Source organism: Ornithorhynchus anatinus, chromosome 1, assembly GCF_004115215.2.
Source record: "Ornithorhynchus anatinus isolate Pmale09 chromosome 1, mOrnAna1.pri.v4, whole genome shotgun sequence".
Classification (NCBI taxonomy): Eukaryota; Metazoa; Chordata; class Mammalia; order Monotremata; family Ornithorhynchidae; genus Ornithorhynchus; species Ornithorhynchus anatinus.
Window position 1 is genome coordinate 3,457,874 of NC_041728.1, and position 25,272 is coordinate 3,483,145.

Genomic DNA, 25,272 nt, shown 5'->3' on the forward strand with positions numbered 1-25,272 from the left:
CTCTCTCTGTTGCCGGATTGGACTTTCCAAGCGCTTAGTCCGGTGCTCTGCACACAGTGAGCGCTCAATAGATTACGCTTGAACGAATGAATGACTCACAAGATTGGGTGTCCCTTACTCTTGCCCCCCCCCCCCCCCTCCACCGGACTTTCCCGCTCGGTCGGAGAGGGGGATTGTTTACCCGCCTAGGGGCTGGGGGGAAACAGGATGGGGGAGGGGGCCGGGAGGGGGGAATCTCCCGGGTTCCAGGCCGCCCCTCCGGGGGGTCAGCTGCCCTCTCCAACCCCCTCCCCATCCCCCGGACCCGCCGAGTCTGCCGGGGGCCGGGGGGAGGGAAGGAGGGAGAGGGAGGGGGAGGATGAGGGAGGGCCAGGGAAAAGAAGGGGGGAGGGCGAGGGAAGAGGAGGAGGAGGGAGGTAGGGGGAGGTCGAGGCAGGGGGAGGAGGGAGAGAAAGGGGGAGGAGGGAAAGAAGGGGGAGGGGAAGGAGGCGAAGAAGGGGAGGGAGGAGGAGGGAACGGAAGAAGGCAAAGAAGGGGAGGGGGAGGAGGGAAAAGGAGAGGAAGGGGAAGGGGGCAGAGAAGGGGAGGGAAAGAAAGGGACAGGAGGGAAAAGAAGAAGGAGGGGACGAGGAGGGAAAAGAAGGGGAGGGGGAGGAGGGAAGAGAAGAGGGAGGGGGAAGGGGGAAAGAAGAGGGAGGGAAGGGGAGGGGAAGGAGGGAAAGAAAGAGGAGGGAAAAGAAGGGGGAGGGGGAGGAGGGAAAAGAAGGGGGAGGGGGAGGAGGGAAAAGAAGGGGAAGGGGGAGGAGGGAAGAGAAGAGGGGGGAGGAGAGAAAGAAGGGGGAGGGAAAAGGAGGGGAGGAGGGAGGAGGGAAAGAAGGGGGAGGGGGAGTCAGGGAAAGAGAGAGAGGGAGAAGCGGGGGGGGGGAGGAGGAGGAGGAGGAGGAGGAGGCGGCGGCTGGTGGTCAGCGGGGCCCGCGGGCGGCGCGGGGAGGCGCCGGGGCCAGAGAAGCCCCCTCCTGCAGCCCCCCGCCCCCCCGGACGGAGGGCGGAGGGCGGAGGGCGGAGGGCGGGCCCGGGCCCGGGCGGCTTCGCCATCCGGACAGCGCCCACAGCCGCCGCCAGGTAGACGCCGGGGCCCCCCGGGGCCTGAGGGGGCTGCGGGGGCTGCGCCTCGGGGCCCGGGGAGGGCGCGGGGGTCGCCTCCGCCCGGAGGCCAGAGGCGCCCCCCGACCACCTTCTCTCCCCCCCTCCCCCGGCCCCCCAGGACGGGAGCCCGGGGGAGGGGGTCGGGGGCCGAAGGCCGTGGGGAGGGGGCCGGAGGCTGGGGGTGGGGGGTGGGGGCCGGGGGGAAGGGTCTGGGCTGCTTCTCCTCCGGCCCCCGGGCCTCCCTCCCCCGAACATTTGGGCTGCCCCTCCGGGCCGGGGGGCGGGGGGCGGCCGGTCGCCCATCAGAAAGGTGGGAGGGGGAGGGAAACCGAGCGAGCTTGATCCCCCCCACCCCGGGTCTTTCTCCCTCATCCCCCCCTCCCCCCCCGAAAGCCCTCAGCCTCCGGAGGCAGCCCGATTCCTAAGAATAATGACGATGATAACGATAGTGATGACGACGACGGTGTTGGTTAGGCGCTTCCTAGGTGCCGAGCGCTACTCTCGGCGCTGGGGGAGATGCCGGGAGATCGGGTGGTCCCACGTGGGGCTCCCAGGCTTCATCCCCCTTTTCCAGACGAGGGGACCGAGGCCCGGAGAAGTGAAGCGACCCGCCCGGAGTCACACGGCCGACAGCTGGCGGAGCCGGGATTAGAACCCGCCGCCTCTGACTCCCCGAGCCCGGGCTCTCGCCCCTCTTGGGGATCAGGGGAGGGGCGAAGGCCGGAGGGCTTCCTGGAGTCAGCCGGGTGAGGAGGGGGCTCCGGCGCGGATGGGGGAGGGGTCCTGCCCCGTGCCGGGCCGAAGGGGGGTGGTCCTCGCCCGTAGGTGGGCCGCGGTGGGCCGGGGGGCGTGGGCTGGGGGGGAGCTGGGACACCCCGGTGGCAGGCTCCAAAGCCTGGGGGTGTGCCGAGGGACGGTTTATCCCCCTCTGCGCCTCGACGCTCCGGCCCCTGATGGTCCTGCCCGGTGCGGGCACATACACGTTAAAACAGGTACGCGCGCTCTTAGGGGTACACGCACACTCGCACGCCTCCGTGGAAAGAGCACGGGCTTCGGAGTCCAGAGGTCATGGGTCCGAACCCCGGCTCCGCCACTCGTCAGCTGGGTGGCCGTGGGCGAGTCGCTTCACTTCTCCGGGCCTCCGGGCCCTCGTCTGTAAAATGGGGAGTGAGACCGTGAGCCCCACGTGGGACGATCTGATTCCCCCGCGTCTCCCCCAGCGCTTAGAACGGTGCTCGGCGCATAGGAGGCGCTTAACAAATACCAACATGATTATATGTCCACTCCCTGCGCCCGTGCACTCTGCGCACACACCTCCCCGGCGCACGAGCCCCTCGGGACGCACACCTAGTACAGACGGACACTTCTCCGTGCCTCGCTCGCCTCATCTGTGAAAGGGGGATTGAGACGGTGAGCCCCAGGTGGGACAGGGACTGGGTCCCCGGCGCTCAGTACGGTGCCCGGCGCCGACCGAGACCTTACCACATGTGATGATAATACAGATGTAGGCCCGCCTTCAACTCACGTGGAGTACACATCATAATCTGTGAGTTGAAGGCGGGCCTATATTTAATAATGATAATAATAATCATTATTATGGTATTTGCCGAGCCCTTACCATGTGCCAAGCGCGGTTCTCGGCGCCGGGGTAGAATACGAGGTGATCGGGTTGTCCCACGCGGGGCTCACGGTCTTAATCCCCATTTTCCAGACGAGGTAACCGAGGCAGAGAAGAATGAAGCGACCTGCCCGAGGTCGCACAGCAGACAAGCGGAGGAGCCGGAATTAGAACCCACGACCTCTGACTCCCAAGCCCGGGCTCTTTCCATCGAGCCGCACTCTTACACATCCGCTCGCCCGCCCACACGGCTCCCGCACGCACGATATCCACACGCGGGGCGTGTACCGCGAACACCCACCGCACGCCGTACACAGAAACAGGCACGCGGGAGCCAGGCACACCCTACGGGTCCCCACGCCGCCGTCTACAATACCTACCCCTGCGCCTCTGCGTATACCCTGAACTCGCCGAACGCGCGCCACGTGTACGCCCACCCGGCGGACGCATCGCTACGGTGCTCGGATCCCACCCCCGCTCACCACGCGCCCGTCCTCCCTCCACGCCGCACGGGTCCCGCAGACCGACGGCTCCGTCGCACCCACCGGAGCGCCCGGTACGGCGCCCTGCACGTAGTAAAAGCGCTCCCTAAACGCGTCGGGCCTGTCGACTAACGGAAAAGCGAGGTCGCGAGGAGAGGGAGAGGTCAGGCGACTCTTCCGGTGGGCCGTTCGCGTGAACGTTGGCTTCGACTCCGCTCGGTCTTCGATAGATCGCGCTGCCTTCCCTTCCTGCGCTTCATCGGGTGACGTCATCTCGATCGCCCTCGAGGGAGAGGGGACAGTTTTGGCTTGTGCTCTTGAGTGTGTGTCTGCGTGTCTGTGTGTTTTTTAGTGTGCGTGGGGGGGTGTTTGTGTGCGTATGCGTGAGTGCCGGCTCTCTCCCTTCCTCCCTCCTCGCCTCCTCACCGATATTGAAATGTTTCGTCAAGTCTCCGGGTGTGAGAGAAGTATGTGCCGCTGCGTCGTTTATGGGCACGAGAATCGCCAGGGCGAGGGCCGAAGGGGCCTCTCCTGGGGTTTGAAGCGGGAGACCCCCTGATTTAAAATAATCACTGGCCCCCCTCTCCTCTGGTTGGTCCATCTCTCCCCGCACTGGGGAATCCGCGCTTCTCCTAAACGCGAAGGGACCACCTCTCCGGGCCGAACTCCTATCCTAGCGGGGACGCGACCTCCGGGTGTGGGAGGAGGAGGCTCTCGGGGGGCTTCCGACGGGACGCGGAGGCATCTTTCCTTTACAACAAGAAACTCGATTGCGCCTGGAAAGGCCCGGAGAAGCTGGGTCTCTCGTCCCTGGGGTAGGGGCGGCGTGGTCAGTGTGTGCGGTGTGTGTGATGTACGTGTGCGCGTGGGCACGGTCTGGGTCCGGGATATTGCCGCAAGGGGCGAGAGGAGGGATTCATTTCTTCTCCCGAGATCCGAGGGGATTGGCTGATAGATGGCTAGAAAGGTACTCTGGAAGGCCGGCTGGGGCCCGGGAGCGGCAGAAGCTGGAGTGGACTGGGGGGGAAGGGCTCTCCCACCCGTCGTTGGCTCCGGGGAGACGCGGTCTGTGCCGATGGAGAAGCCCTGAGGTAAGGGACGAGAGTCAGAAAGGGTCGAGGAGCCAGGGATGGGGGTCTCGATCCCACCGGCTTATTCCTTCCCAGCCCTTCGGCGCGCAGTTGGGAGCACGGTAAGCGCTCAGTAGATCCCGCCGCTGTTACCACAGAGACTCTGCAGGCTGGATGGGCTCAGGCCGAGATGGGACGGGCTCGGAGTTTACAGAACCGTGAAGGGAGAGGACAGAACGAACCCGGGATTGTTCAGACCCAAATGTCGCCTCACGAGGAGGGAGGCTGGAGGTCGCGGACGAATAAGCTTCGCGAGATTTAGAGGGGTTCGGGTGGATTCGCGGATGAAGGGTTCGTTCGGTGTGGCCGAGCAGCGTGGCGTGGTGGGTAGAGCGGGGGCCTGGGAGTCAGAGGTCGTGGGTTCTAATCCCGGCTCTGCCACGTGTCTGCTGTGTGACCTTGGGCTTAACTTCTCTGGGCCTCAGTTACCTCATCTATAAAATGGGGCTTAAACCTGTGCCCGGCCCCATGTGGGACACGGACTGTGTCCAACCTGCTTATCTACGGCTGAGTGAATGAATAGCACAGCCCTCTGCACACGGTGAGCGCTCGATAAACGCGATCGAGTGACTGAATGGATGACCGATCCGGGAATACTCTATTTCTGTTCGTGTCTGTCTCCCCTCTTTTGGATGGTCAGCTCGCTCTGGGCAGGGGCTGTGTCCGTTCCATTATTCTGTTGTCTTTTTCCAAGTGCTCAGTACGGTGCTCTGCGCACGGTAAGCGCTCAATAAATACGATCGATCGAACGAGACTTGTATCTTCCCCCAGCGCTTAACAGAGTACCTGGCGTATAGTAAGGACTTAACAAATACCAGTAAAACGAAAACAACCCAAACCCACACAGAGCAGTCATTCATTCATTCGATGGTATCTATTGAGCGCTTACTATGTGCAGAGCACCGTACTGAGCTCTTGGGATGTACAGTTCGGCAACAGATAGAGTCACTAAAGGGAAAGTCAGGGATGGAGAGGGGAGAGTAAGGGGAGGCGGAGGGTCCAGGCTGGGTCGCCGGGAGAGAGTCAGGGATCAGTCGGCGAGTCGGTCACATCTACTGAGCACTCACTGTGTGCAGAGCACTGTAGTAAGGCCTGGGGAGAGTACGATGGAAAAAGAAACAGACGCATTCCCTGTCCACGATGAGCTTATAATCTAGAGGGATGGGGAAGCATAGTTAAGAGAGACAGCTGGCCGATTCCAAACCGGAAGGCGGGTTGTTTAGGAGGACAACCAGTCCACAGCTTATTATTATTTTTATGGTGCTTGTTAAGCACTTACTATGTGTCAAGCACTGTTGTAAGCACTGGGGATAGGTACACGTTAATTAGGTTGGACACAGTCCCTGTCCCACATGGGCTCACACTCTTAATCCCCATTTGACCGAAGAGGTCGCCGAGGCCCAGAGAAGACAAGCGATTTGCCCGAGGTCACACGGCAGTCAGGTGGCGGATCCGGGATCAGAACTCAGGCCCTTTTGACCCGCAGGCCCGGGCTCTTTCCACGAGGCCGCGCTGCTTCTCTAAGATCCCAGGCGCCGCTGTCAGAGTCCTGGCCTAGATGGGGGAGTAGGGCTGACTCGGGGTCTGATAGTTTTGGGGACACTCCTGGTTGCTCTGGGTTACCGTGTGTGGGTGTGAATACGTGTGAGTGTCTAATAGTGCGTGTGTGTGTCTGTATGCTTGATGGCATTTGCAAATGAGCATATTTGTGTCTATGGGTGTATGTGTGCATGAATATTTCAGTGAATATATCTGAATGAATAAGAGTATGAGAAGCAGTGTGGTCTACTGGAAAAGAGTGCGGGCCTGGGAGACAGAGGACCCGGATTCTAATCCCAGTTCCATCATTTGTCTGTTTTCTGGCCCTGGACAAGTCATTTAACTTCTCTGTGACTCAGTTCCCTCCCCCGTAAAACGGGGATTAAGACCGCGGGCCGTCTGTGGGACAGGGACTGTGTCCAAGCTGATTAGCTTGTAACCATCCGTTGGTTCGATCGTATTTGTTGAGCGCTCGCTGTGCGCAGAGCACTGTACTAAGCACTTGGGAGAGTACGATACGACAGTAAAGAGACACAATCCCCGCTCACAGCGAGTTTACGGTTTATGGGGGCGGAGTCGTCAATACAAATCCCTAAATGACAGATGTGGACATGAGTGGTGTGGGGCTGGGAGGGTGGGGGGAGAGAAAAGGGAGCAGGTCAGGGCGACGCAGAAGGGAGTGGGGGATGAGGAAAAGTGGGGCTTCGTCCGGGAAGGCCTCTTGGAGGAGGTGGGCCTTCAATTAGGCTTTGAAGCGGGGGCGGGTGGTTGTCTGTGGGATTTGAGCAGGGAGGGCGTTCCGGGCCAGAGGCAGGACGTGGGGCAGGGGTCGGCGGCGAGACAGGCGAGATGGAGGCCCACTGAGAAGGTTAGCGGCACTAGAGGAGCGGAGTGTGCGGGCTGGGTTTTAGAAGGAGAGAAGCAAGATGAGTAGGAGGGGACAAAGGGATGGACGGCTTTAAAGCCAGTGATGAGGAGTTTTTGTTTGATGCAGAGGTGGGTGGGCAACCACTGCAGAGTTTTGAGGAGCCAAGTGACATGTCCTGAACGTTTTTGTAGAAAAATAATCCGGACAGCAGAGTGAAGCATGGAGTGGAGTGGGGAGAGACAGGAGGCTGGCTGGTCGGCTTAGCACAGTGCCAAGCACAATGCCCGGCACATAGTAAGTGTTCAACAGATACTGTTAAAAATAGACGGGTCTATGCGGGCGTGTCCCTTTATGTGAGATAATGTGAATGAGAGTGTAAGCATGAGCCCGGTGGGGGCAGGGATTGTCTCTCTTTCCTGCTGAACTGTACCTTCCAGGCGTTTAGTACAGTGTTCCGCACCCAGTAAGCACTCAGTATCTACGATGGAATGAATGAGTAAATAAATATGTGCGGTTGGGTGGGTCTGTGTCTGCCTGTAGCTCTGTCAATGAATCGATGGTATTTATTGAGCACTTACTGCATGCAAAGTGCTGTACTGATTGTGCAAGTGTATTATGTAGAGCTTTTTTATGGTACTGTTAGGCACTCACTATGTGCCAGACACTGCACTAAGTGCTGGGGTAGGTAGATGCCGGCAAATGAGGTTGGACACAGCCCACGTCCCACCTGCACCTCACAGTCTTCATTCCCCTTCTACACATGAGGTGCCTGAGGTACAGAGAAGTGACTTGCCCAGGGTCACACAGCAGACAGGTGGCAGAGCTGGGATTAGAACCCAGGTCCTTCCGACTTCCAGACCCGGGCTCTGTCGGACCCTGCCCACGAGGAGCTTACAGTCTTCAGGGGGAGAGAGACATTAAAATAAATTACGGATAAGGGAAATAACAGAGTACCACAATATATGCGTTGTATCTACCCTAGCGCTTAGAACGGTGCTTGGTATAGATTAAGCGCTTAACAGATACCATCATTATTACTGCTCTGGGCCTGGGGTGAGTATCGAAGCACCAAAGGGGTACGCAGCCCAGTGCAAAATCAACACAGGGGGAGGAGGCCAGATGGGGAAGCGAAAGCTTAGTCAGCGAAGAACCCTTGGAGAAGCTGTGATTTAAATAACGTTTCGAAGGCGGTCGTGAGAAACGGTGAAACTTAGTGTCAAGAGCGTGGGCTAGGGAGCCAGAGGACATGGGTCCTAATCACGACTCTGCCACCTGTCCCCTGTATGACCTCGGGCAAGTCATTTATTTTCTCTGTTATCAATAAAACGGGGATTAAGAGCGTGAGCCCCATGTGGGACGGGGCCCGTGTCCAACCTGATTAACTTATGTCTACCCTGGTGCTTAAAACAGTGCTTGGCACCTAGAAAGCTCTTGATAAAAACCATCGTCATTATTATTATATGAAGGGAGAGAGAGTTTCAGGCAAGAGGGAAGACGTGGACAAGGGGTCAGCGGTGAGGTAGACGGGATTGAGGTACAGAGAGTAGGTTGGTGTTAGAAGAGCGGAGTGGAGTGTGCAGGCTGGGTGGTAGGAGGAGATGAGAGAAACAGAAAAAACAGAGAAGCAGCAAGGTGTGGTGGATAGAGCACAGGCTTGGGAGTCAGAGGATTCATTCATTCAATCATATTTATTGAGCGCTTACTTGTGCAGAGCACTGTGCTGAGCGCTTGGAAAGTACAATTCAGCCACAGAGGCGATCCCTGCCCGTAACGGGCTCACTGCCTAGAACGGGGGAGGCGGACATCGAAACAGATAAACAGGCATCAATGGCATCGGTTTCAATAAATAGAATTATAGGTATACGCACAGCGTGAATAAGATAGAATTATAAAAATGTACACACGTGTGCTGTGGGGCGGTGAGGGGGGTGGAGCAGAGGGAGGGAGTCGGAGCGATGGGGAGGGGAGGAGGAGCAGAGGAACAAGTGGGCTCAGTCTGGGAAGGCCTCCTGGAGGAGGTGAGCTTTCAGTAGGGCTTTGAAGGGGAGAAGTGTACCAGTTTGAAGGATTTGAGGAGGGAGAACATTCCGGGCCAGAGGTGGGACGTGGGCCAGGGGTCGATGGCGGGACGGGTGAGAACGAGGCCCGGCGAGAAGGTTAGTGGCACCAGAGGAGTCAAGTGTCTGGCCTGGGATGGATAAGGAGAGAAGGGAGGTGAGGTAAGAAGGGGCAAGGGGATGGACGGCTTTGAAACCAAGAGGGAGGAGTTTTTGCTCGCTACTGAGGTTGATAGGCAACCTCTGGAGGTTTTCGAAGAGGCCGGTGACGTGTCCAGAACGTTTCCGTACAGAGATAACCCGGGCAGCAGAATGAAGTATGGAATGAAGCGGGGAGAGGCAGGAGGTTGGGAGGTCAGAAAGGAGGCTGACGCGGTCATCCAGTCGGGATATTACGGGCGATTGTACTAACGTGGCAGCGGTTTGGCTGGAGAGGAAAGGGCGGACCTTGGCGATGAGGTGAAGGTGAGACCGGCGGGTTTCGGTGACGGATCGGATGTGTGGGGTGAACGAGAGAGGGGAGGCAAGGATGACACCGAGGTTGCGGGCCCGAGAGACGGGAAGGACGGCCGTGCCGTCCACAGTGACGGGAAATTTCGGGGAGAGGACGGGGTTTGGGAGGGAAGATGAGGAGCTCGGTCTCGGACGCGTTGCGTTTTAGGTGGCGGGTGGACATCCGGGTGATGTCCTGAAGGCAGGAGGAGATGCCAGCCTGGGGGGAGGGAGAAAGAACAGGGGAGGAGATGGAGATTTGATCCGGGATCGAGTCCTCACTCCTGCCATTTGTCTACTGCGTGACCTTTGGAAGGTCACTTCGCTTTTCCATGTCTCCGTCGCCTCATCTGTAAAATGGGGATTAAGACTGCGAGCCCCTGTGTGGGACAGGGAATGTGTCCAATCTGACTAACTTGTACCTACCCCGGCGCTTAGTACAATCCCTGGCATATAGTGAACATTTAGCAAATACCGTATATATGTGTAGCCACACATTTATATCTATACCCAGCGCGGTGTGGTGGATAGAGCACGGGCTGTATCCCGGCTCTGCCACTTGTCTGCTGTGTGACCTTGGGCGAGTCACTTCACTTCTCTGGGCCTCAGTTGCCTCGTCTGTAAAAGGGGATTGAGATTGTGAGCCCCACGTGGGACAGGGACTGTGTCCAATCCGATTAGCTTGTATCCACCTCAGCGCTTAGTGCGGTGCCTGGCGCCTAGTAAGTGCTTCGCGGATCCCACAGTTATTGTGATTATCATTATTGTTCTTATTAACAGGTGAGCACCAGGTAGCGAGAAAGGTAAATGAAAGCAAGACAGACTCCTACTTGGACTGCAAGCCCCATGTGGCACGGGGACGGGGATTGGGTCCGAACTGATTAGCTTGTATCTACTCCGGGGTTTAGAACAGTGTATGACACATAGTAAGCGCTCGACAGTCGACGGACTGAGCCAGGGCAGGCAGAAAGACAGACTCAGAAGAGTGTAGCTGGACACACAGGCCTAGAGGGCGGACGGACCGACAGACCCCGAGGAGGGGAGACAGGCAGAGGGCGGGACAGGCAGACGGACAGACAGGTAGGAGCAGAGGAGGGCAGATAGGCAGGCAGACAGTGAGACAGACGGACAGGCGGGGGGTGGACAGTCAGACTGGCAGACAGACAGACTTAAGGGAGGGGAAATAAACAGACTCTGAAGAGAGGAGACAGAAAGACTCAGAGGAGGACAGAAAGACGGACATACAGGAGGGGAAATAGACTCTGAGGAGAGGAGACAGACAGGCAGCCGCAGAGGAGGGTAGACAGTGAGCCAGATGGACAGAGGGGTGGTTCGAGAGTCAGAATTGGCAGGCAGGAAGACAGACGGACCCAGAGGAAGACAGACAGGCATCCAGAGGAGGACAGACACGCAGGCAGACAGAGAGGTGGGCAGCCAGACAGACTGACAGGTGAACGGGCAAAGAGATGGGCGGACAGACAGGTGAGCAAACGGGCAGGCGGATACCGAAGGGCAGACGGCTGGACACAGAGGAAGGTAGACAGACGGGATGGCAGGCAGACAGATGCAGAAGAGGACACAGACAGACAGACCCAGAACGAGCATGGGCTTTGATGTCGGAGGACCTGGGTTCTAATCCCGGTTCCGCCAATTCATTCATTCATTCATTCATTCATTCGCATTTATTGAGTGAACAGCACTGTACTAAACGCTTGGTAAGTACAATTCGGCAACAGACAGAGACAATCCCTACCCAACAACGGGCTCACAGTCTAAAAGGGGAAGAATTGCTTGCCGGGGGACACTGGGCAAGTCACTTCGCTTCTCTGGGCCTCTGTTTTCTCGACTATAAAATGGAGATTCTGTATCTGTTCTCTCGCCTATTCAGACTAGCAGCCCCAGGTTGGGTAGGGACTGTGTCCAACCTAATTAACTTGTTTTTACCCCCACCCTTAGAACAGTGCTCCATACGTAATAATAATAAATGCGGTATTTGTAAAGCGCTTACTATGTGCCAAGCACCATACTAAGTGCTGGGGTGGAGACAAGCAAATCGGGTTGGACACGGTCCCTGTCCCACGTGGGGTTCACAGTCTCAATCCTCATTTTATAGATGAGGTAACTGAGACACGGAGAAGTGAAGTGACTTGTCCAAGGTCACACAACAGACATGTGGCGGAGCCAAGATTTAGGACCCGTGACCTTCTGACACTTCAGGCTCGTGCTCTATCCACTATGCCATGCCGCTTTCCCAGAGGAGAGCGGGCCCGACACCGGATGGAGGGCCTTCAGCTGGGCTTCAATTCCCCATACTCAAACTAATAATAATAATAATGATAATCGTGGTATTTGTTAAGCGCTTTCTATGTGCCAGGCACCGCGCTGAGCAGGTCGGACACAGTCCCTGCCCCACATGGGGCCCACGGTCTCGATCGCCATCTCACAGATGAGGTAACTGAGCCGCAGAGAAGTTAAATGACTTGCACTGGGTCACACGGCAGACAAGTGGCGGAGCCGGGACGAGAACCCTAATAATACTGATAATAAAAACTGTGGTATTTGTTAAGCGCTTACTGTGTGCCAGGCACCGTACTAAGCGCTGGGGTCGATACAAGGTAATCGAGTTGGACACGATCCCTTCTGCGGGTGGGGCTCACGATCTGAATCCCCATTTGACAGATGCGGCAGCCGAGGCCCAGAGAAGAGAAGTGACTTTTCCCAGGTCACCCAGCAGGCAAGCGGCAGAGCCGAGGTCAGGCCCGGGCTTTAGCCATTAGGCCGCACCGCACTCTTTATCTGAGCCCAAGTGGTCTTTCTGGCCTCTCGCAGGTGTCCGCGTCCGGACGGAGAGGGCGGGAGCCCACGGCCCCTGTCCCGCAGCCACCCTCGGGGGCGAGGGCTGACCGCCGCCGCCCCGGGAAGCCCTAGAGCCGTCCTCGCTCGCCGACCCCCTGTCCCTCTTGGACCCCTTCCCCCCGCCCGCCCTGCAGAGAGCAGCAGGGACGCCTGACGGAAGCCGTGAGATGAGGGGGTGGATCCCCACCAGGCCTACCCCCCGACTCTGGTTGCGATGACCCCCACCCCAGGGATTTCCTGCCCTTGAGAGGCCCGTTCCGGGAGAGCGTCTCTGGCCGGGCCTCGCCGCGCCCGCCCCTCGGGTCCCCGCTTCCCCCCGGCCTCTCCGGCCGCCCCCCGGCCCGGGCCCCCGATGCCCGCCCCCCCGTGAATGAGCACGGCGGCACCGCCGAGGGCCCCGGGGGGGCGGGGCGGGGGGCGAGCCATGGTGCTCCCGCCCCCAGACAAGCACCACGTGTGCCTGACCACGGCGGTCATCGTCACCAGCATGGCCTGCATGGACGCCTACCTGGTGGAGCAGAACCAGGGGCCCCGCAAGATCGGCGTGTGCATCATCGTGCTGGTCGGGGACGTCTGCTTCCTCATCGTCCTGCGCTACGTGGCCGTGTGGGTGGGAGCCGAGGTGCGGACGGCCAAGCGCGGCTACGCTATGATCCTCTGGTTCCTCTACGTCTTCGTGCTGGAGATCAAGCTCTACTTCATCTTCCAGAACTACAAGGTGGAGCGGCAGGCCGGCCGGGGGGCGGACGGGGCCCGGCCGCTGGACACGGTGGCCCGCAAGGCCCTGACCCTGCTGCTCTCCCTCTGCGTGCCGGGCCTGTACCTGGTCCTGGTGGCCCTGGACAGCATGGAGTACATCCGCACCTTCCGCAAGAAGGAGGACCTGCGGGGCCGGCTCTTCTGGGTGGCCCTGGACCTGCTGGACATCCTGGACGTCCAGGCCAACCTGTGGGAGCCCCAGCAGACCGGCCTGCCCGTCTGGGCCGAGGGCCTCATGTTCTTCTACTGCTACATCCTGCTGCTCATCCTGCCCTGCGTGTCCCTGAGCGAGATCAGCATGCAGGGCGAGCACATCGCCCCCCAGAAGATGATGCTCTACCCGGTGCTCAGCCTGGTCACCATCAACGTGGTCACCGTGCTCATCCGCGCCGCCAACATGGCGCTCTTCCAGGACAGCCGCGTCTCCGCCATCTTCGTCGGCAAGAACGTCATGGCCCTGGCCACCAAGGCCTGCTCCTTCCTGGAGTACAGGCGGCAGCTGCGGGAGTTCCCGGCCCCCCACGGCCTGGCCCTCGAGCTGCAGGCCAACTCCGTCGCCCCCAACCAGACGCTGCACGGGATGCCCGGAGGCCCCCACGAGCCGTCCCCGACCCGCGAGATCCTGGACACGTGACCCCCGACAGAGGGGACGGGGGCCGGGGCTCGGGCCGGGCCGGTTAGGCGGGGACGTCGGGAAGGGGGGGGTACTGTGGGGCGCATGGTGCATGGACTCGGGGTGGGAGGGAGCCTCCCCCCCACCCGAAAGGAGACTTGTGGTCGGGGGGGAGCCGCCCCAGGCCGTGCCCGACCGCTCCCTGCGGCCTCTTCATCTCAGGAATCACCCGGAGAGGCCTCTGGGAAAGCCAAATGTCTTGCCCCACGTTCGCTCAGATCGGCCGCCCGCCCGGGGTTCCTTCCCCGGCATCCGGATCGAGGGGTTTGGGACCGCCAGCCGGAGATGGAGTTTTGTTACTGGAATCTTTTATCTATGGGGCGGAGTGGGGGGTGGGGGTGGGGGGCGCACCAGCCGCAGTAGATCCCGTGAACGTGGTTGTCTCTGTTCCTTAAAGAATTGTGTTTACAGTTTCCTATTTAAACCGTGTATTTCCTCACTGGCCGGTCTGCTCAGTTTGTTGGGAGGGGGTGCGGAGGGGCGGAATAAGGGGGTCGGGGGCAGGAGCGGGGGATGTATTCGAATAGATGAATATATGAAAAGAAGCTGATGCCGCCGGGAGTGAAATTCAGCTCTGGGTTGGTGGCTGACAGGATCGATTTGGTATCTACCGTTCCTACCGCCCCGAGGACATCCCGAGACTGTCCTTTGCTGTGCTGTTGTGTTGCCTGAGTGGTCCAAGGTCTGATGTCACCGTGCTCCCACACCGTCGGACGGTATCCCAAAGGTGGGTGGGCCTTCTGGCTCTGATTTCTCTTTCCTCGTCTGTTTTTGCATCGTTAGACGGCTTGGCCGCCTAGGTAGCAGAATTCTGCGAAAGGAATTCATCTGGGGTTGCCCAGGTCAATCTTCGGCTACCTGCAGGTTGGTGCCGACTGATTCACGACTTCAGTTTTCTTCAGACTTATCGTCAGTTCCTGATACCTGGATGACTCTGCAGAGTAGTCTACTACAGTCACCTGCAGGTTGGAGAGAAGCAGTGTGGGCTAGTGGAAAGACCTGGGTTTTAATCCCGGCTCCGCCGCTACCCGGCTGTGGGACCTTGGGTAAGTCACTACACTTCTCTGTGCCTCGCTTTCCTCATCTGTAAAATGGGGATGAAATACCTGTTCTCCCCGCCCCGCTAGACTGCGAGCCCCATACATTCCAAGCGCTTAGTACAGTGCTCTGCACATAGTAAGCGCTCAATAAATACTATTGAATGAATGAATGTGGGGCAGGGACTGGGTCTGACTTGATTATCTTGCATCTACCTGAGTGTGTAGCGCAGTGCTCGGAACATTCCCCGACTAAACTCTCATTTCCTCTTCTCCCCCTCCCTTCTGTGTCACCCTTGCACTTGGATTTGTTCCCTTTATTCACCCCTCCTTCAGGCCCACAGCACTTAGGTCCATATCTGTAATTTATTTCTTTATATTAATGTCTGTATCACCCTCTGGGCTGTGAGGTCGTTATGGGCAGGGGTTACGCCTAACAACTGTGTTGTAGTCTCCCAACTGCTTAATACGGTGCTCTGCACACGGTACGCGCTCAATAAATATGACTGATTGATTGATTGACATAGTAAGCACTTAACAAATACCACCATCTCTAGAGACAGAGACATGAGAAGCAGCCTGGCGTAGTGGATCCAGCCCGGGCTTGGGAGTCGGAGGACGTGGGTTCTGATCCCGGCTCTGCCACTTGTCTGCTGTGTGACCTTGGGCAAGCCACTTAACTTCTCTGTGCCTCAGTTACCTCATCTGTAAAATGGGGATTAAGATGGTGAACCCCACGTGGGACAACCTGATTACCTCGTATCTACCAATGCTTAGAACAGTGCTTGGCACGTAGTAAGGGCTTAACAAATACCATAATTATTATGATTATAATTATCATTAAGGCTTTCGGGCCTGTTCATAGCCCTTGTAGTTGAAAAATTTCCCAATGGATCTGAAGTAATTCTAGCTGCAGGGTGTTCATCCCTTATTGTAGTCCTTCCTTCCCTTCCTTCCCTTCCTTCCCTCCCTTTCCTCCTTTCCTTCCCTCCTTTCCCTCCCTCCCTCCCTTCCCTCCTTTCCTTCCCTCCGTTCCCCCTCCTTTCCCTTCCTTCCCTCCATTCCCTTCCTTCCCTCCGTTCCCTTCCTTCCCTTCCTTCCCTCCGTTCCCTTCCTTCCCTCCGTTCCCTTCCTTCCCTCCGTTCCCTTCCTTCCCTCCGTTCCCTTCCTTCCCTCCGTTCCCTTCCTTCCTTCCTTCCTTCCTTCCTTCCTTCCTTCCTTCCTTCCTTCCTTCCTTCCTTCCTTCCTTCCTTCCTTCCTTCCTTCCTTCCTTCCTTCCTTCCTTCCTTCCTTCCTTCCTTCCTTCCTTCCTTCCTTCCTTCCTTCCTTCCTTCCTTCCCTCCCTTCCCTCCCTTCCCTCCCTTCCCTCCCTCTTTCCCTCCCTTCCCTCCCTTCCCTCCCTCTTTCCCTCCCTTCCCTCCCTTCCCTCCCTCTTTCCCTCCCTTCCTTCCCTTCCTTCCTCTTCTGACTCCCGGGTCCGTGTTCTATCCACTACGTCATGCTGCTTCCAATAGAGTTGACCCACCCTATCCCTACCCTCAAGGAAGGTAGACATTTTTTTCTAATGGCATTTGTTAAGTGCTTACTAGGTGCCGGGCGTAGATACAAGTTAGCTAGGTTGGATTCAGTCCAAGTCCCACATGGGACTCACGGTCTTAATCCCCACTGTACAGATAAGGGAACTGAGGCCCAGAGAAGCGAAGCGACTTGCCCAGGATCACACAGCAGACGAGTGGTGGTGCAGAGATCAGAAGCCAGGTCCTTTTGACACCCGGGCCCGTGTTCAAACCGCTATGTCCACGCTGCTTCTCCGGTGGATTAAAATCCATCACAAATAGGAGAAACGGCAAAGTGTAAGGATATGTACCGTGAGGGATGTAGGGCTGGGAGCGGGGGAAATATCAAAGTGCTTAAGGAATGGAAGTGCTCTTCTTTGCACTTCTCGTGTACCTGATATGCAGCGAACAACGAGTCTGCTCTATCACATTGGAGTCTAAAGTCATATTATGATTCCAGGCGCATATAATAATAACTGTAACAATAATATTGATATCGGTTTTCGTTCAGTACTTAAATATATGCACCAGGGAAACAGACCGAGAAGAGACCCAGAAGAGGATGAGAGACTGTCGATCGGTCGGATTTATTGAGAAGCAGCGTGGCTCAATGGAAAGAGCCCAGGCTTGGGAGTCAGAAGACATGGGTTCTGATTCTGGCTCCGCCACTTATTTGCTGTGTGATCTTGGGCAAGTCACTTAACTTCTCTGTGCATCATTTTACAGATGAGGATCCGTAAAATGGGGATTAAAAGTGTGAGCCCCACGTGGGACAACCTGATTACCGTGTATCTACCCCAGTACTTAGATCAGTGCTTGGCACGTAGTACGCACTTAACAAATACCATTATTATTATTATTTATTATTATATGTCAAGTTAATCATTAATCAGGTCAGACACAGTCCCTGTCTCATCTGAGGCTCCTAGTCTAAGAGGGAGGGAGAAAAGGTATATAATCTCCTGGAATCGGTTCTTTGATCTTTTTTTGAAAACGGTATTTGTTCAGCACTTACTCTGTGCTAGACCCTGTGCTAAGCCCTGGGGTAGATACAAGTGAATCAGGACGGACACAGTCCATGTCCCACATAGGACTTCCTGTCTTAATCCCCATTGTACAGATGAGGTAATTGCGACCCAGAGAATAATAATAACAATAATGATAATGATGGTGGTATTTGTTAAGCACTTTCTATGTGTCAAGCACTGTTCTAAGCACCGGGGTAGATACAAGGTAATGCAGGTTGTCCCACATGGGTCTCACAGTCTTAATCCTCATTTGACAGATGAGGTAATTGAGACCCAGAGAAGTGAAATGACATACCCAAGGTCACCCAGCAGACAAGTGGCAGAGCTAATAATAATAATGTTGGTATTTGTTAAGCGCTTACTATGTGCCGAGCACTGTTCTAAGCACTGGGGTAGACATAGGGGAATCAGGTTGTCCCACGGGGGGTTCACAGTCTTAATCCCCATTTTACAGATGAGGGAACTGAGGCACAGAGAAGTTAAGTGACTCGCCCACAGTCACACGGCCGACACGTGGCAGAGCTGGGATTCGAACTCATGAGCCCTGACTCCAAAGCCCGTGCTCTTTCCACTGAGCCACGCTGCTTCTCAGAGCTTCTCAGAGCTCAAATTAGACCAGATAAATGCTCTTTCCATTAGGCCACATGGCTTCTTTGCATTCTTTTTGAAGATGGTCATCACGGAGGCAACTTTGTGATCCACCCCCCAATCTCCTCAGTAATTCATTTATTCATTCAATCAATCGTATTTATCGAGGGCTTACTGTGTGCAGAGCGCTGTACTCAATACTTGGAAAGTACAATTCAGCAACAAATAAAGACAGTCCCTGCCCACAACGGGCTCACAGTCTAGATGGGGGGAGACAAACATCAAAACTAGTAAACAGACATCAAAAGCATCAATATAAATGCTATTTATAGCGTTATCAGGGAAGCGTTTGTGTAAGTGTTAAACAATCAATCAATCAGTGCTCATTTTACTGAGCACTAACTATGGGCCAAGCATTGTACTAAGCACTGGGGAGAGTACAAGAAAAATTAGCCATCACATTCTCTGTAAATCGGGTGTCCCCTCTGTGCTTGTAGATCTCAGGTGCGTCTGCTCTCCAGACGGTTAATCAGTTTTCATGGCTCTACCTGCCGGGGTGACTTCCAGTAATTGGGATAATTATTTCCATGTTTTGGTGGGTTTTCCCTGATTTAAAGGGCTTCATCCTCGATAGTAGACGGGGATATCCAGGAGACTACGCAAGTACTGTGGCACTCAGACTTCTTTTCGGAGCCAAGGCTGCCAGCTCCACTCTTCAGAGGCTTTTTTAAAAATAAAGTCTGTGAAGTGATTACTACGTGCCAGGCACCGTACTAAGCGCTGAGGTAGACACAAGCAAATCAGGTTGGATGTAGTCCGTGTCCCACGTGGGGCTCATAGTCTCGATCACCGTTTTACAGATGAGGTAACTGAGGCACAGAGAAGTGAAGTGACCTGTCCGAGGACCCATAGCAGACAACTGGTGGACTTGGGGTTTGAACCCAGGTCCTTCTGACTCCCAGACCTGGGCGCTATCCACGAGGCCACACTGCTTCTCGATGTGTATGGGATCGTGTCTCTTCTTTATGGATGTTTGGAAGTTCTTGGTCTCACGGTGGTCTGCCTAGCGTGGGTCTCTTTGGTCTTGGTGACCCACCCCCTTTTTTTTTTTTTGACCATACTTCCCGAGTACCAGCTGTGAGCAGAGCATCATAATAAGTACTTGGGAGAGGACAAAAGCCTTTGACAACACCATCCCTGCCCTTTCATGTCCGACACGGGTTTCCGTAGGCTTCTCTTTGGCCTGGGTCATGAGAGACTGCGTGACGTGTCACTTAAATCAAGCACTTAGAGGAGCAGCATGGCCTAGTGGGAAGAGCACGGGCTGGGACTCGGAGGACCTGGGTTCTAATTCTGGCTCCGCCACCTTTCTCCCGCGTGACCGCCGGAATGGGACTTCACTTCTCTGTGCTTGAGTTACCTCATCTGTCAAGTGGGGATTGGGCGTGTGAACTCTACGTGGGACAGGGACTGCGTCCAACCTGATTAACTCGTATCTACCCCAGGGCTTAGTACAGTGCCTGGCACATAGTAAGGCTTGACCGATACCATTGAAAAAAATCGGTCTTTAATACAGAACCACTTCAATCAAAGGGGAACGATGACACGGATAAGCAATCTCCATACTTCCTGAAGGTGTCGGTGGTTTAATTTTCCACTTCCTCCTCTTCCTCTTTCTCCCCCACAGGTCCCATTTTCAGGCATGTAAATGGCACCACAAGAGGGACAGAATTTAGAACCCATCCCACCTGCCATATCTGAGCCTCTCTGATTTAAAGACCTCCCAAACAACTGTTTGCCTAGGTTTCATAAACCCCTCTCTCCCCACCGGTGGTGTTTCCTAGCAGGGGCTGACATCGTAGTAGACCGGCCTCAGACCTGGAGTCCCGGTCTTCCTGCCAATCACCGTTCCCCCAGTAGGGATTGGACGCAAACCTCCGCCGACGTGATGGAATCGGGTGACAGCGAAGGGACCTCAGAGTTTCCATGTGACCCAAGGGAGGGGTCGCGCATCCCTCGAAGGCATTCGCTCCGGATTTCTCATCCCCGAGGTTGACGGATGCGGCGGGTTGCAGTTGTTTGCAGATAGGGGTGGGTATTCTCAGCTGTCCATCAAGTGGGGCCTGCCGAGGCTCAGCTGGGAGGAGCCTGAACCCCAAATTCTGGGGAGCCGACAGGGCCCGACTGCTGCTCTCTGAAAACGTCCCGGTATTTTGCTGCCACTATCTTGTGATGTGACAAATTTGGACTTTCCACAGGTATGGGGATGATTCTGGGGGTTCGCTCTCGACTTGCCTCCTGTATGTTGTGGAGCTGGTGGAGAAAGAACACCAGTTTCCTCATCCTTTCCCCCAAAGCAATAGCAGGATCTCCCCCGGGCTTAAGAGCTCCTACAAGAGAAGCAGCATGGCACAGTGGGTAGAGCATGGGCCGGGGAGGCAGAAGGTCATGGGTTCTAATCCTGGCTCCACCACTTGTCTGCTGTGTGACCTTGGGCTAGTCACTTTACTTCTCTGCTCCTCAGTTGCGTACATCACCCGTAAAATGGAGATTAAGACTGTGAGCCCCATGACGGACAGGGACTACGTCCAACCTGATTGCCTCGCATCTACCTCAGTGCTTAGAGCAGTGCTTGGCACAAAGGAAGCACATAAACATGATGATTATTATTACACAGACCCCCTTCTTTATATGAAAGCGATATAAAGGCATTTACCTAGGTACAAAAGTATTCGAGTCAGTCTCTCCTCTGAGTAAGTACTCACAATACGAAAGTATTCAAGTCAGACTCTCCTGAAAGTAAGTATGTAAGTTAACGGCAACTATAAATAGGGAAGCGGCATGGCCTAGTGGATAGAGTCCCATTTTACAGATGAGGAAACTGAGGCCCAGAGAAGTGAAGTGACTTGCTCAAGGTTACCCAGCAGACAGGTGGCAGAGCCAGGTTTAGAACTCAGGTCCTACCGACTCCCAGACCTGAGCTGTATCCTCTAGGCCACGTTGTTTCTCCCTTTAGTATCTCCCTATGTGCAGAGGGTGTGGAGATGAGAGATGAATCATGGAAGGCTTCCTGGAGGAGATAGGCTTTTAGTAGAGCTTTGAAGATGGGGAGAGTGATGCGATAGGTAAAGAAGGAGATCAGTAGATCAATCGATGGTATTTATTGTATTGTATTTATTAATCATGATGGCATTTGTTAAGCACTTCCTATGTGCCAAGCACTGTTCTAAGATCTGGGATAGATACAAGGTAATCAGGTTGTCCCACGTGGGGCTCACAGTCTCAATCCCCATTTTACAGATGAGGTGATGTAGGCACAGAGAAGTTAAGTGGCTTGCCCAAGATCACTCAGCAGGCAAGCGACGGAGCCGGGATTAGAACCCACGACCTCTGGCTCCCAAGCCGGTGCTCTTGCCGCTAGGCCATGCTGCTTCTCTGAGCGCCTACCGTATGAGGGACACTGTACTAAATGTTTGGGAGAGTACAGTTTAACAGAGCCGGTAGACACGTTTGTTACAACGAGCTTGCAATCTTAGAGGAGATCTTGTATCCTTTTGTTGAGCTTGAATCCTAATAATAATTAGGGTACTTGTCAAGCACACATTACGTGCCAAGCAGAGTGCTAAACATTGGGGTAAAAACAGGACAATCAGATTGGACAAGGTCTCTGTCCCATACGGGATTATGGCAGACATTTCCAAAGAGTTTCAATCCAAGACTAACTCAGAACAGCCCCCACTCCTTAGCCATCTCCTACCAAGATTCTCTCACCCCACCCCGAGCCCAAGAGTTCCTCTCTCTTTATCTTTATACTCTACTGCTTCCCCTACTTGTACGAGAAGCAGCCCGGCCTAGTAGGTAGAGCATGGGCCCGGGAGTCAGAAAGGCCTGGCTGCTAATCCCAGCTCACCCACCTTTCTGCTGTGTGACCTCGGTCAAGTCACTTCTCTGGGCCTCAGGTCCCTCATCTGTAAAATGGGGATTAAGACTGGGAGCCCCGCGGGGGCACAGGGTCTGTGTCCACCCCGATTTGCTTGAATCCGTCCCTGTGCTTAGTACAATGCCTGGCACATAGTAAGCACTCAACAAATACCACATTTGCTATTATTAATAATTTATTTTTATATCTATCGCCCCCTCCTGCAGATTATAAACTCTTTGAGGGTAGGAAGAGAGTTCACCAATTCTACTGTACTCTCCCAAGCACTTAGGACAGAGCCCCGCACACCGTAAGCACCGAATAAATATCATTAATTGATTGATGGATTGATTCTATTGTTTGCTGCTTAATATTTACCAGTCACAGTTTGCAGAAGTCATTCATGTTTTAAATGTCAATCAACTGTATTGTTTGAGTGCTTTCTGTCTATACTAAGCACTTGGACACATTCCCTGCCCATGACAAATCTACAAAGAGAATGAGGTCACTGGCGTGTGTGAAGTGGAAACTAGGGATCGCGGCCTTCAGTTCAAAACACCTCCCAGAAGGGAGGAATCAGTTGTCAGAGTTTACAACCTAGAGGGAGGAGATAGACATGAAAATAAATTAACAGTGATAATAATGATTGTGGTATCTGTTGAGTGCTTACTATGTGCTAGGCACTTCGTGGCTCAGTGGAAAGAGCCTGGGCTTCGGAGTCAGAGGTCATGGGTTCGATTCCCGGCTCTGCCACTTGTCAGCTGTGTGACTGTGGGCGAGTCACTTCACTTCTCTGTGCCTCAGTTACCTCATCTGTAAAATGGGGATTAACTGTGAGCCTCACGTGGGACAGCCTGATTACCCTGTATCTCCCCCAGCGCTTAGAACAGTGCTCTGCACATAGTAAGCGCTTAACAAATACCAACATTATTATTATTACATTATTATTACTAAGCGCAGGGGTGGATTCAAGCCCCATTGCCTGGACTCATGGGATGCAGCTCAGGCCCTGTCCCTACGAGGGAGCAGGAAGATGTCTTCTTCCCCGTCAGCCTGATGGACATCACTTCTTCTCCAAGGGTCTGCAGTTTAGATTTTACATCTTTGCAAATTTGTCAGTAAAGTAACCCTGCCCTTCAACAGTTCGGCCTTCCCAAGTTTTGGGGTCTTAGCTTTCCTGTTCTCCACTCCCCTTACAACCTAAACTTTCTCCCTTTGTCTCCTGTTCCCCCCATGCCTCTCTTCTTCCCTTCCCTTCTTTTCTCTTCCCTCCCGTCCCCTTCCTGTCCCTTCCCATCCCTTCCTGCCCCTTCCCGTCCCTTCTCTATTCTCCTCTCCTCTACTCCACTTCACTACAGGGCCGGCTGCCTCCATTGGCTGACTGTCCCCACCTTTTGGGGCTGCAAACCTCCGAGTGGAATCAGGTGGGAAGGGGCAAGGGGCACGGCAGGAAGATGGTTGCAGTGATGGAGGAAGAAAAACAATGGGAAGAGGCAAGGAGAAAGTGAGGAGGGGAGCAGAGTGATGTGGATCTTCCTCTTCCTCCTCCTCTTTCCATTTCTGACCTCCTTCTCTTCTCCTCCTTCTCTTTCTTCTCCTCCTTCTCTTTCTCCTCCTTCTCTTCTTCCTTCTGTCTCTCCTCTTCCTTCTCTTTCTCCTCCTCCTTTTCCGCTCTTCCTTCTCCTCTCCTTCCCCCTTCTCCTCTCCTCTTTCTCCTCCTCTTCTTCCTCCTCCTCCTCTTTCTCTTCCTCTTCTTCCTCCTCCTCCTCTTTCTCTTCCTCTTCTTCCATCTCCTTCTCTTCCTTCTCTCCTTTCCTCTCCTCCTTTTCTTCCTCCTCCTCCTCCTCCTCTTCTCTTCCTCCTTTTCTCCTTCTTCTCCTCTTCCCCCCACTCTTCTTTTCCTCCTCCTCATTCTCTTCTCTTCCTCCTCTTCTCCTTCTCCTCCTCTCCCTCCCCAATCTTCCTCTCCTCCTCCTCCGCTTCTCTCCATCTGGTCTCTGTTTCAAAGCCCCAGAGGATGGGGACCACAAGCAGGGGAAGTGGCTCGGATGCGATGGAGGCAGCTGGAACGGCAGAGTCCCCAAGGTGACTCAGCAGTGCTGAAGCTATTAAGAATGAATCAGTTAGGGAGAAGCGTTGGGAAACCATGGAGACGGGATGGGATTGGTGGGGGAAGAGAAATCCAGTGTGTTGGGCGGTGAGGGTCAGGAAAGCTGAAAGCCACGGGGGAGAGCGGGGTTTGGGTTAATGCATCTAAGAAGGGGCAGGCCTAGCTTGACTTCAACAAAAAAGAGATCACGTAGGTAATTTCTGGAGTTCCTAGAAGAGGGAAATTCACTCGACTGTTAACTGATTGTTAAGGGGCTTTCCCATCCACTGTGGTTACTTCTTACAGCGCCTATCAGCCTGAGCATCATGGGAGGAAAGCGAGGCCCTAAAAGGTCAAGGTACGTTCTCATTTCTCCAGGGAAATCCGGCATGGAGAGTGATCTGAGCCCCTGCGTCCAAGCGCTTATTTCATTGCTTAGGTCTCCGGAGATTAGCGACGGGAAAATATCGGCATCGAAGCGATCGGAGTAGGATTTAGTTGGGTTGTGTTTTAAGGTTAAATATGCCTCTCTCTTTAAATTAGTTAAATGAAATGATGGGGTTTTCTCATGGCCCCAGTTTTTACATCAAGGTCCCTGGTGTAAGAACAATTTGTCTGGAACAAAGTCAAGCAGATTTCAGAAAAGGGATAACATCAAAAGCAGCTGCTACAGTTCCCTGGTTCTCTGCAGTCATCAATTAACACTCATAACTCAGCTATAACTAAGGGTTGTAATGCAAGGAGGCTCTCAGCGGGAGATTCGCTGATAGTAAAATACATTTTAACAGCTGCCACAACGAGGGTGACATGGAGAGTGACTCACCGCAAAATCACACTACTAACAGAAACATAAATGATCTGAAAATCTCCTGAACAGATGGACAAAGATATAGATTCTAAGCTCGTTGTTGACAGGGACTGTGTCTACTGACTCTGTCCTATTGTCTTTTACCAAGCGCTTAGAACAGTGTTCCGCACACAGTAAAGCGCTCAATAAATACCGCTGATGATGGAAGAATCAATAATGTCACCGATTTCGGCGGGCTAGCTCTCTGGATTGGATGTCAAACATTTCGGGTTAAGCGGAACTATTTTGAGGTTCAGGGTCTATTGAAAAGTTGGGGAAAAGCATTGTTTTTGGGAACTTTAGTGTTTAGAATGTAAGTTTCGGGAAGTCAACTTAGCCTATTTTGAATAACACCCAACGAGGAGAAGCGGCCTTGGTCTAGTGGAGAATAATAATAATAACTGTGGTATTTATTAAGCACTTATTGTGTGCCAGTCACTGGATTTGGTGCTGGGATGGATGCAAGCAAATCAGGTTGGACACATCCCTGCCCCATATGGGGCTCACAGCCTTAATCCCCATTTTATAGAGGAGGGAACTGAGGCCCAGAAAAGTGAAGTGACTTGCCCAAGGTCACCCAGCAGACAA

General features: G+C 54.7%; 1 protein-coding gene across 2 annotated transcripts; it reads left to right on the top strand.

Moving 5' to 3' along the window:
• The first annotated feature begins 1,059 nt into the window (after positions 1-1,059).
• TMEM121 (transmembrane protein 121) lies at positions 1,060-14,059 on the top strand. Of its 2 annotated transcripts, none has more exons than XM_039910958.1 (2): positions 1,060-1,122; positions 12,162-14,059. In XM_039910958.1, exon 2 carries the CDS (start codon positions 12,559-12,561, stop codon positions 13,579-13,581), a length of 1,023 nt encoding a protein of 340 aa, XP_039766892.1. In that variant the 5' UTR covers positions 1,060-1,122; positions 12,162-12,558; the 3' UTR covers positions 13,582-14,059. The 2 variants fall into 2 exon arrangements, with proteins under 2 accessions (XP_039766892.1, XP_028923358.1); XM_029067525.2 differs by lacking the exon at positions 1,060-1,122 and adding an exon at positions 1,796-1,892.
• The last annotated feature ends 11,213 nt before the right edge of the window (positions 14,060-25,272 follow it).